This window comes from Vulpes vulpes, chromosome X, assembly GCF_048418805.1.
Source record: "Vulpes vulpes isolate BD-2025 chromosome X, VulVul3, whole genome shotgun sequence".
Classification (NCBI taxonomy): domain Eukaryota; kingdom Metazoa; phylum Chordata; class Mammalia; order Carnivora; family Canidae; genus Vulpes; species Vulpes vulpes.
Window position 1 is genome coordinate 46,254,422 of NC_132796.1, and position 12,555 is coordinate 46,266,976.

The 12,555-nt window shown below is 38.4% G+C and overlaps 1 protein-coding gene across 15 annotated transcripts in view; it reads right to left on the reverse strand.

The window, feature by feature from the left end:
- Nucleotides 1-12,555, reverse strand: part of ARHGEF9 (Cdc42 guanine nucleotide exchange factor 9) — a 206,214-nt gene that overhangs the window by 24,299 nt on the left and 169,360 nt on the right. For all 15 annotated transcript variants that reach the window (XM_025989027.2, XM_072744020.1, XM_072744028.1 and 12 more), the window contains one exon: nucleotides 5,648-5,891. In XM_025989027.2, coding sequence (XP_025844812.1) covers nucleotides 5,648-5,891 — 244 coding nt within the window. The remainder of the gene's footprint in view (nucleotides 1-5,647; nucleotides 5,892-12,555) is intronic.

Here is a 12,555-nt window from a genome sequence, read left to right on the forward strand (position 1 = left end):
ATATATTCATTTTATCATTAAAAAGTAAAAATAAAGAAAAAAATTATGGTAAATTTATATAATAGCCATAAAAATGATGATTAAAAATATTAAGTGAGGGCAGCCTGGGTGGCTCAGTGGTTTAGTGCCACCTTCAGCCCAGGGCCTGATCCTGGAGACCCGGGATCAAGTCCCATGTCAGGCTCCCTGCATGGAACCTGCCTCTCCCTCTGCCTGTGTCTCTGCCTCTCTCTCTGTGTCTCTCATTAATAAATAAATAAACCTTTTAAAAATATTAAGTGATTTAGGGTATAGAGAAGCAACTGACTTCTGTGCATTATATCATCTACTTTGATGAATTCCTGTATGACTTCTAGCAATTTTTGGGTTCAGTCATTTGTGTGATCAACATAGAGTATCATGTCATCTGAGAAGAGTGAAAGTTTGACTTATTTTTCTGATTTGGATGCCTTTTATTTCTTTTTGTTGTCTAGGACTTCCAGCACTATGTTGAACAGCAGTGGTTAGAGTAGACATCTCTGTTGTGTTCCTGACCTTGGAGGAAATGCTCTCTAGTTCTGGATGATATTCACTGTCTTTCATATATGGCTTTTATCATATTGAGGTATGTTCCCTCTATCCTTACACTGCAGAGAATTTTAATCAAGAAAGGATGCTGTATTTTGTCAAATGCTTTTTCATCATCTATTGAGAGAATCATATGGTTCTTGTACTCACTTTAATTAATGTGGTATACCACATTGGTTTATTTGCAGAAGTTGAACCACCCTTGCAAGCCAGGAATAAATCCTACTTGGTCATGGTGAATAATTCTTTTAAAATACTATTAGATATTTGTTAGTATTTGGTGAGAATTTCTGCATCCATGTTGATCAGGGATATTGAGCTTTAATTCTCCTTTTGTCAGAAGAGTAATTAAGGAATGGATCCCCTTTACAATTGCACCAGAAAACACAAGAATAAACCTAACTAAAGAGGTAAAGGGTCTGTATTCTAAAAACTACAGAACACTTATGAGAGAAATTGAGAAAGACACAAAGAAATGGAAAAATATTCCATGTTCATGGATTGGAAGAACAAATATTGTTGAAATGTGTATGCTACTCAAAGCAATTTACACATTTAATGCAATCTCTATAAAAATACCATCAGCATTTTTATAAAGCTGTAACAAATATTCCTAAAATTTGTATAGAACCAGAAAAGACCTCAGAGGAATGTTGAAAAAGAAAACCAAAGCTGGTGGAATCACATATTCCAGACTTCAAGCTGTATTACAAAGCTCTAATCATCAAGACAGTATGGTACTGGCACAAAAACAGACACACAGATCAATGGAACAGAATAGAGAACCCAGAAATGGACCCTCAACTCTATGGTCAACTAATCTTTGACAAAGAAGGAAAGGATATCCAGTGGAAAAAAAGATAGTGTCTTCAACAAATAGGGGAAATTGGATAACCACATGCAGAAGAATGAAAATGGACCGTTTTTCTTACACCATACACACACAAATAAAGTCAAAATGGATTAAAGATCTAAATGTGAGACAAGAATCCATCAAAATCCTAGAGAAGAATACAGCAGCAACCTCTTTGACTTCAGCTGCAGCAACTCCTTGCTAGACGTATCTTCAAAGGCAAGAGAAGCAAGAGCAAAACTGAATTATTGGGACTTCATCAAGATAAAATATTTTGCAAAAAAAAAAAAAAGCTTTTGCACACCAAAAAAATAGTCAACAAAACTAAAAGGGAACCTACAGAATGAGAGAAGATATTAGCAAATGCCATATCAGATAATAGGCTAGTATTCAAAATCTATAGAGAACTTAGCAAACTCAACACTCAAAAAACAAAAAATCCAGTCAAGAAATGGGCAGAAGACACGAACAGACATTTCTGCAAAGAAGGCATACAAATGGCCAACAGACACATGAGAAAATGTTCCACATCATTTGGCATCAGAGAAATACAAGTTAAAACCACAGTGAGGTACCATCTCATATCAGTCAGAATGGCTAAAATGAACAAGTCAGGAAACAAGTGTTGACAAGGATGCAGAGAAAGGGGACCACTCTTTCACTGCTGGTGGGAACACAAGCTGATACAGCCACTCTGGAAAGCAGTATGAAGGTTCCTCAAAAAGTTAAAAATTGAGCTACTCTATAACCCAGCAATTGTACTACAACACATTTATCTAAAGGATATAAACATAGTGATTCAAAGGGGCACCCCAATGTTTATAGCAGCAATGTCCACAATAGCCAAGCTATAGAAAGAGACAAGATGTCCACCAATAGATGAATGGATAAAGAAGAGGCAGTATATATAATGGAATATTACTCAGCCATCAGAAAGGGTGAAATGTTACCATTTGCAGTGATGTGGATGGAACTAGAGTGTATTATGCTAAGGTAAAGAAGTCAACCAGAGAAAGACAAATACCATAGGATTTCACTCATATATGGAATGTGAGAAACAAAACAGATGCACCTAGGGATAGGGAAGGGAGGAAACATAAAATGAGATGAAATTAGGGAGACAAACCATAAAAGATTCTTAGAAACAAGCTGAGGGTTGCTGGAAGGGAGGTGGGTGGGGAGATGGGGTAACCGGGGGATGGGCATTAAGGAGGGTACTTGATGGAATGAGAACTGGGTGTATATGTAACTGATGAATCACTAAATTCTACCTCTGAAACTAATCATATACTATATGTTAATTAATTGAATTTAAATACAATGAGAAGGGATCCCTGGGTGGCACAGTGGTTTAGCGCCTGCCTTTGGCCCAGGGCGCGATCCTGGAGACCTGGGATCGAATCCCACGTGGGGCTCCTGGTGCATGGAGCCTGCTTCTCCCTCTGCCTATGTCTCTGCCTCTATATCTCTCTCTGTGTGACTATCATAAATAAATAAAAATTAAAAAAATAAATACAATGAGAAAAATTTTAAAATGAATGATTTAGGGAAATCCTAATGATATGATTGTACATGCAAAATGAGGATGTAATATTAGAACTGTTCATCATAGGGAGGTAGAGAATGGAGGAGACAGAAAGAATGATTCAACCACCTTAGTCCTAGGGTTTTTTTTATTTAGATAGAAAAATATCAAACATTTACAAATGTTCTCTCTGGGTAGAGTAAATCTTATGTGATTTTTAGTTTTCTTTTTAATTTTTCTGTTTTCCCCCCAAATTTCCTATAATAAAAAGTGTTATAATTAGAAAAAAACTTAATGTTTTAGAAGAGATAACATAGATCTGTCAGAAGGTATTTTTATAGATCCATCCATGTCCTTGCAAATAGCAAGATTTCATTATTTTTTTACAGCTGAGTAATATTCCTGTGTGTGTGTGTGTGTGTGTGTGTACCACATCACAGATGGAACTAGAGAGTATTATGCTAAGCAAAATCAGTTTGTCAGAGAAAGACAAATACCATATGATTTCATTCATATGTGGAATTTAAGAAACAAATGATCATAGGGGAAAGAAGTAGAGAGGCAAACCAAAAAAGACTAATTATAGAGATCAAATCAATTATTACCAGAGGGGAAGTGGTCTGGCAGAGGTGTTAAATAGGTGATGGAGATTAAGGAGTACAGTTACTGCAGTGAGCACCAGGCATTGTGTTTATGTGTTAAATAATTCAATTTTACACCTGAAATTAATATTGCACTGTATGTTAACTAAATGGAATTTAAATGAAAACTAAGCAAAATTCAGGGATGCCTGGGTGGCTCAGAGGTTTGGCACCTGCATTTGGCCCAGGGCGTGATACTGGAGTCCCAGGATCGAGTCCTGCATTGGGCTCCCTGCATGGAGACTGCTTCTCCCTCTGCCTGTGTCTCTGCCTCTTTCTCTCTCCCTCTGTCTCTCATGAATAAATGAATAAAATCTTTAAAAAAACTAAGCAAAAAGTTTTTAAAAATGTAATTTCTGGAAGCTTTTCTATTAGAAGCAGATTCTTAAAGTTACAGGTTATTAGGGAATTGTGTGGGAAATATTATACTGGAACCAGAAAAAATGGTGGGGATCTTCTAGTTGATCTAGGGTCTGCATAAAGCATATTAAGACAATTCCTTTAATAGGTCTAATAATCTAGGTGGTATCAGAGGCTGCTTCTGCCTACCACTGAGAGAAGCAACCCAGTAGCATTTCTGTACCACTGTACACCATGTTCCATTGCAGTGCTCATATGCTAAAAGCAATCTGGCTTCAATGGGACTCAAAGTGAATTATTAATGTGCACTGTACCCCAAACCTGAGGCAAGGGCTAGCATTAGACTAAGATGTGTCTTTTTGATCATTCTTCTTTATCTCTTAACCATTTAAATCCCCAACACTGAAAGAGAGAAGAATCCATTTGCACTAGGACTCAATGAGTAGGCCCATTTTTCTAGAGGCAGTTTCTACCAGCTTGAGCATACAAATGTTTTAATATAAAATACTACTCTCACTTCAAGTGGAGCAAAAACAGGAACTCTGTCTTCTCAGGGAATTACAAAGCCTGGCTGTTTGGTATTTTTATGCTGGAATGGCAGCACTGTGAGCAACAGACCAGATGATACTTTGTAAACCACAAAACTATTGTCTATGGCACCTAAATCCCAGTTAGAAAGCAGCATGAAAAATCTCTCTGCCAGTTATATACCCCCTGGCAAAGGGGAACAACCTTTTTAAAGCCAAAAAAATTATGGTTTAGTGTGATTCTGAATCATGCAAGTGATCATAGTTTTAGAGCCAGTTATATTTTCTGTAACTTATTTTTAAATGCTTTCATATGGAGAGTTGATATATACATGCACATTAATTTTAATGTATATTCTAGGGACATTTAGTTAACATATGAAGTGCTTTAATCTGGCATACACACTCAAGAGGTGATTTGTTAACACATTAAACACTCAGAAGTCTTTGCTCCAAAAGCCACTACTCCCAGCAGTTCAGTCACTTTAATGCAGGAGGCCTAATTAGCCTAACCCATGTTAAAAATGAATTTTCATTGGTAAAAATGAATGTTATTCAAGATGTGTACTAGCCACAAATGTCCTAAATGCTCTTTAGCCCTCACCAGACCTGGGTATAAAATTCCAATGAGCCCTATAGCCTTTACCCTTCAAAAGGAAGCCTTAAACTCAAGATTGAAAACAGGTGGTATGTCCTATCCCTTAAAGGATTTTGTCACCAGACTCTAACAAGAAAGTTAGTTGAATTATGTTGCTATAATATCAGCAACTCTTCCTTGACTAACCTCTCTACAGAAGATACAGCCATGTATCTAAGAATAAAACTAGGACTTCACTGAGATTACAGAACAGGTTGTATGATTGCCTTTGTGTTTGTTTGTTAATAAATGTTTATATGTTTAGGAAAAATGATATTAAAGTTTGTTTCCAGTGTAATAGTCTTATCTAGTTATGAGGCTGTAAGGGAGGCCAAATTATAACTCTTACCTAACTCTGATTAGTAAAGACTACTGGTATCTGCCGAAAAGGACCTAATAATAGGAAACCACCAAAGTGAATCGATTAAGTCAGTTTGCACCAGAAATATTCCCTCTGCTTCTAAAAAAATGAAGACTAATTCAAATCCTCTATGTTCTTCATAGCCATATTCTTCTTTCTCCTCTTAGATCACTTACCAATTTTTTCATCTTCCTGTACCATTTTCCTCTCTTCTCTGAAAGCTCTGAGCCAGCGTATCTTCTCCTCCAGCTTTTTGGCAAAGAATAGATGTATCTCCTCAGTTTCCTTGTTGTGAAGCTTGAAGGCATTTTTCATGCTGACATTAAAATCATCATCTCTGCCATCTTCAATGTCAACTACCTCATATTTATCCATGTCAATGCGGCCTTTGTAGTACAGGATGTCTCTTCGGATCAGATCCTATGTAGGAAGGAAGAAAAGGCTTTTTTACTGTAGGGATGTGCAGAGTAGGTGCCATAAGAGTTGGCTCATGGGCTCAGCAAGACGCTAAGACTGCCATTGTTTTGGAGTACCAACAGAGGTTATATTGGTCAAATTTAGGCAGCTTAGCTTAGCAGTATGACATTGATAGGTTAGTTAACTAGATGCTTGTAGAGAAAGTCTTTGTCCTACATCCAAAGACCCTGTCTCAGACCCCAGCATCAATCTTTATATGTGTTTGTAAGACACACATATGGGAAAAAGGAAGCAGTAAGCCACACAATCATTGCTAGCATGGGCCTTTTCTTTTCCAAAATATTTTCAAGACTTCTAGAAGGATGAAATCAGCTTATTTCTTATTTCAGCTTATTTCAAACACCCAGCTTGGTGTTTGCCTAGAGTGTACTTGGGAATTTAAGCAGGCTAGTGAGACCTACATATCAGAGTGGAGATGAGTGGTAAGAGTATTAAGATGGCCACAGGCTGCTGGCTAGGAATGGTTTTATTGGAAGAGCTGAACACTTAGCACTCTAGGGAACTTTGGAGAAGGCCTAGTCTGGTAGGAGAAATAGGTGTAGGAGTTAAAAAAAAAAAAAAGCTTCATATATTGACTTGAATGAATCTCACAAATCTTATTGCATGAGAAAAATAAAAGTTGTAGTTGGATATACAAATATACAAACAGTATAGGCCAGATAGGCAATATACAAACAATATATTGCCTATCTTCTATCATTGCTGTTTTACTCTCTGGTATACAGAATTGGATTAATACTAACTCTCAGTCCATGAGACACTCATCACTAGTCCACACAAGGTACTCTTATTTCTCTATTTATTTACTTACTTATTTTTAATACTATATTAAGCTTGGTGAACCTGCCACCCAATTTAAAAGGTATCATGCTGAACAGACATTTCTCCAAAGAAGACATTCAAAATGGCCAACAGACACATGAGAAAATACTCCACATCACTTGGCATCAGAGACATACAAATCAAAACCACAATGAGATACCACTTCACACCAGTCAGAAGGCTAAAATGAACAAACAACAAATGTTGGCGAGGATGCAGAGAAAGGGGAACACTCTTACACTGCTGGTAGGAACACAAGCTGGTACACCTACTCTGGAAAACAGTATGGAAGTTCCTCAAAAAGTTAAAAATAGAGCTACCCTATGACCCAGCAATTGCACTGCTAGGTAATTACCCAAAGGATACAAACACAGTGATCTGAAGGGGCACCTGCACCCCTATGTTTATCGCAGTAATGCCCACAATAGCCAAACTATGGAAAGAGCCCTGATATCCATGGACAGTTGAATGGATAAAGAATGGACTATTAGCCATCAAAAAAGAAATTTCACCATTTGCAATGATGTGGATGGAACCAGAGGGTATTATGCTAGGCAAAATAAGTCAATCAGAGAAAGACAATTATATGATTTCACTCATGTGGAATTTAAGAAACAAAACAGATGATCACTGAAGAAAGGAGGAAAAAAGCAAATAAGATGAAATCAGAGAGGGAGACAAACCATCAAAGACTAAGTATAGGAAACAATTTTGAGGGTTGGTAGAGGGGAGGTGGGTGGGAAGATGGGGTAAGTAGGTGATAGGCATTAAGGAGGGCATATGATGTATTGAGCACTGGATTTTTTTTTTAAGATTTTTATTTATTTATTTATTTATTTATTTATTTATTTATTTATTTATGAGAGACACAAAGAGAGAGGCAGAGACATAGGCTGGAGGAAAACCAGGCTCCCTATAGAGAGCCTAATGTGGGACTCAATCCCAGAACCCTGGGATCAGGCCCTGAGCTGAAGGCAGATGCTCAATCACTGAGCCACCCAGGCATCCCAGCACTGGGTGTTATATGCAACTGATGAATCACTGAACTCTACCTCTGAAACTAATATTATACTGTTGGTTGAATTTAAATAAAATAAAAAATTTTAAACAATTAAAAAAAATAAAAGCTATGATGCCACAGCAACCTTAAATTCCATGCTCATCACTCCTCTGGTTTCTTTTCTATACAGCTTTATCTCATCTATATCTATTCCACTTATATGAGTTTAAAAAACCTACAAAGAAATGCCACATAGTGTTTAGGGATGCATACATATGTACAAAAATTATACCAAAAATATGACAATGACACATGGCAAATTCAAGAGCATACAGAGATGAGAATGGGAAAATGGAAGGAAGGAAAAGGAAGGGAAGGAGCAGAGAGTGAGAAGAGGAAGAATGTATTTGTAATGAATTATTTCTTATGTTGGATAATAAATACGTAGGTGCCCATTGTATTATTTTTGTATCTTTTTGAATGTCAAATAATAAAAGGAAAACCAGAGGGATGGATGAAATGACCTGTGGACCTGTGGAATATAAGGTCTGATAGGTAGCTATCTCTCAGAGTGGTCTTCCAGTCCCTCCTCCTCTTAGCACTGTCCTCGACTTCTTCCTGAGAGCACATTGTAGAGAGCAAAGTGGAGTCTCTCGTATCAAGCAGGAGCCTGTGTCAAGCAATTGCACAAGTTAAAGGTACTGCAATTATGAGATATCGCTGGGACCAGCATCAGCTGACACCCCAGAACTGATAATAAGCAGAACCAGAGGAGGTATGCAGGGGCCCTAGACCAATTGAATCCCTTTAAAAGGGGGAGGATTTTGGTAGCAAACTGTCAGACTCCTCAGATATAACCTCTATATAAGTCTGACCACTTCAAAAATGCAACTGCCACTGAAAGCTCTGATTGATCTCTGAACAGAACTGAGATCTTTCCCTACTTGAACATAATAAGCAGTAAGTGCTGAAAGCTGACCTGGATTGGACTGAGGTCTTATCTCAACTGCATACCCATAGACTAACTTTGAGTTTGGTTCATTAACTTCCTATACTCCTTCTGTTATCCTGTCATGTGGTTTGTCTTATGCCCTGCTCTGTGTGCTGTGTAAGAAGCCAAGTTTAATCATATGGCGAAATATCATTGAGTTTGGAATCCTGAACCTGCTTTATAATTGTGATTAACTTAGCTTTATGATTGAATAAAGCTGACATTGTGGAAAGATTCAACTCGTGTATACCTTCATAGCATGCTCATGACACACATCTACTGTTGGGACCTGTGGTATGGCTGAGACTGGCCAAGAAGGTCCCATGAGCCACGTCCTAATAGATGTCTTCTACTGGCCAACTCATTCTGACTAACTCTACCTCCCTTCTGCTTATATTTGGCCTTTTAGACAATTTCACAGAATCAGAAGTGTTCACTAGTTTTTATTAACATTATACAGTTTGGTTAAACTATTCCCATTCTGCTGAATTGCCTTGCATGCGTCTGTTCTCAGCTGCAGGCTACTTGCAAAGAATTTGCCTTTGTAAACCTAACTCTTCACACTGGTAAACTGAGCTTTTTGGTATATCTGGGGAAGGCTGTCTTTAAGAATTTCCAACATTGCTCTATCAATCTCAAACCTCCAGGTTGTGAAATACAGGTTTTATTGAATTAAACCTCTACATCATTCTTTTCCTTCCATAATAATTATGCATATAAGTAGGCTGTGAGTACAGATGGGTTCTGATCTTTTGGGTGCCCCTGGCATCAAGTTCACAGGAGAGAAAAAAGTCAACTCTATAGAGTAGGCCAATGTTTCTCCAAGCCTGATTCAGAGCCTAGGTTCCTTTTAGCATGCTCGAAATGGACAAGCTCAATCCTGGCCAAAAGGATGGGGTAGTTCCCATGCACTGACTTCCACAATCCTCAGGAATACTTTGAGATATATGCATAAAAAGTGGGCCTTGTCAGTCTAACTACAAAATCAGGACAAACAAAGGAGAATGGATTGATGTGATCTAGTTTGATCTCATAAAGGCCTGAAACTGGACTTAAAATACTTAATACAAATACACAGAGAACTGGGAAGCCAGGTCTGGATCACATAGCTAATAGGTGGATGCCTATCTAACTAGAATAGGCAGCCTTAACCTCCCACTATTCCTAACTTCAGCTTATGAGACAGAGAAACAGAAAGGCTCCATAGAAATCTGTTTTTTTTTATTTCTTTTCCTGCTTCTATTCTTGCTAGGAACTGCACCCCCACCTCACTTTACACATATGTCTTATAATGCAAGCAGCATATGTCCTCCTTATAAGGGACAGGACTTAATGATTTTTCTAGAATAGGTAACATCTAAGGAGAGATCAGGTGAGAATGACTAGACAAAGCTATCATGTGCGTATTCTGCACAATAGTAGCTAGGTATCTCAATGCCAAGATCCCCTGGCTCCAAGGAATAATACCTAGGCCCTCATCTTTGTTCAAACTAGTACCTAGAAGACTATGGGGACACATATACCAGACTATCATCCTCAGTAAAACCCCCCAGACCTTTTTTATACCCCCCCAACCTTGAACTAAGATGAGACTCCCTCCTTTCCTTTCTGAGTTTCCCAGACACTGTATGTATCTGTTCTCTCTGTATTTTCAGTAAAATCTGCTTTCACCTCCTGCAGGCTCACGTTTTATTTCTATCCTTCATGAAGCCAAGAATGCTCTTGATGGTCCTGCAGGACCCCCTTTGGGTCCTTGAACCCAGCCTGCCAGCATTACCTGTAGCTTCTTTTGACTCTAAGTTGGTATATTATAATCACTGTCAGCCTCCAAAACCTTTTTGAACAGTAGGTTCAAAACTACTACATTAGGTTCAAAACTGGTACTAACTAGTTTCCAAAAACTGGAAAGGATATACATGATCTTAGAGCTAAATTAAAAGCATCAACTGAAACTCCTATTGTTTCTTTAGATATTTAAGGATAACAAGAAACTTGAGAGAATTCTGCCTCTGTGGTAGGGGAACAGGACTAGAGAAATATATCATTAAGGTTCTCCCTTTGCCTACTCTTTCTAGCTTTCCAGAGGGTTGAATGTGAGTTTTCAGGTACCAGACTGGTTATAAAGCCAAGTTTAGGAATGTGATACAATAGGAATGATTAAGAATGACCTACTGTTCAAAAAACCCCATCAGAAATGGTAGCTAAGGCCACAAAGCAGCATGCAACATGCACAGAAAGAGTGTGAGTTATACAAACTCCTAGCTGCTTAACCTACCAGCTGTGATCTTGGGCAAGCCATTTTATCTCTCTGAACCTCAATTTTCTCGACTAGGAGACTAGACAAGTAATCCTTACCTTGTAAAATGGTTGTAAAGCTCAAATCTAAACATGCAGTTTCCAAGTCATGAGGCCAGCCTTATCTGATAAATGTGGTGCTGAGCTTTCTTGGTCCCAGACTAATTTTTTGTAGGCTTTTAAAACTCCTTTAATAACCTAAAAATCTCACTGCCTCCTTTAGTACATTTAAGCTTTCAAAATAAGTTAAATATTGTGACAAAAATAAATCAAAGCAAAAGTAACTGAATATTTTAAAATTTACATAGCTAGTTCTATGTTCTTGGAAATTCCATATACCTTTTCATGGAGGCAGTGGTCACACATCTATACTTAGCCTCACACTAATATGTTCTCTCTGCCCCAACAATGCTTTCTATTCCAATCATTCTAGCCTTCAAAGTCAAATTTACACATTCTTCCTCCTCAAAGAAGTCTTTCCTGACTGCATCTTCTACCTCAAGTAATTGCAGTTTCCCTTTTCTGAATGCTAGCACTGATAATGAAGACCATTACCCAATTTAAACTCAGTCACCACAATGCTGAGTTACATTAGTCTGTTTCACAGCTTATAGTCTATCTTCAGTCTACTGAAGCTATGCCCAGTAGTGCACCTTCCTTGCTCCTGCCTTACTCAGGGGCTGTCCAGGGAAAGACAGCTGGCAAAGCCTCAGAAGTTTCTCTGCTCAGCTTCTGCACATGGCAAGGGGACAAAGTCCTCTAGAGCCCTGGTTGCCTGAGGTCCTTTTGGGACCAAGCTGCCCAAATGCCACTTGGTAATGGTGGTCTAAGTGCTTTCATAGGGACACGGTGAATAGGTACTCACCACAGATGCTATTTAGGTCATCACAAGTTCCCTGCATACATGGGTTAGTTTCTAATAGCATGCTAACTGTCTTCCTTTTTTCTTCCATTCACCCAATTTGGAGGATATTAAGGGAACTAGTGCTTCTCCAGAAGGTCCCTGGCAGTCTGCAGACAAGCACTGAGCCTAGCCAGGGATCCAGCAAGGAGCCTACTCCAGTTTCTGACATTGCATAATTCAAACATCTGGGAGATAATTGAATTTGGCCTTACTGGGTAGTCATGGGGTTTATTATTATTTTTATTTTTTTTATTGGAGTTCGATTTGCCAACATATAGTATAACACCCAGTGCTCATCCCATCAAGTGACCCCTCAGTGCCCATCACCCAGTCACCCCATCCCCCCACCCACCTACTCTTCCACTACTCCTTATTCACTTCCCAGAGTTAGGAGTCTGTCATGTTAAAGGGGAAAGGAGAGAAAATGAGTGGGAAATATCAGAGAAGGTGACAGAACATGAGAGTCAGTTATTAAGACACTAAAACATTCTGTATAAATGACAGATGCTGCAATCTGGGGGAATGTAACTCTTAAGGACTGCAGCCTGTCTCACTCCCTAGTCAGTAAAGTCTTTCCTCTTTATTTTTTTTAAAG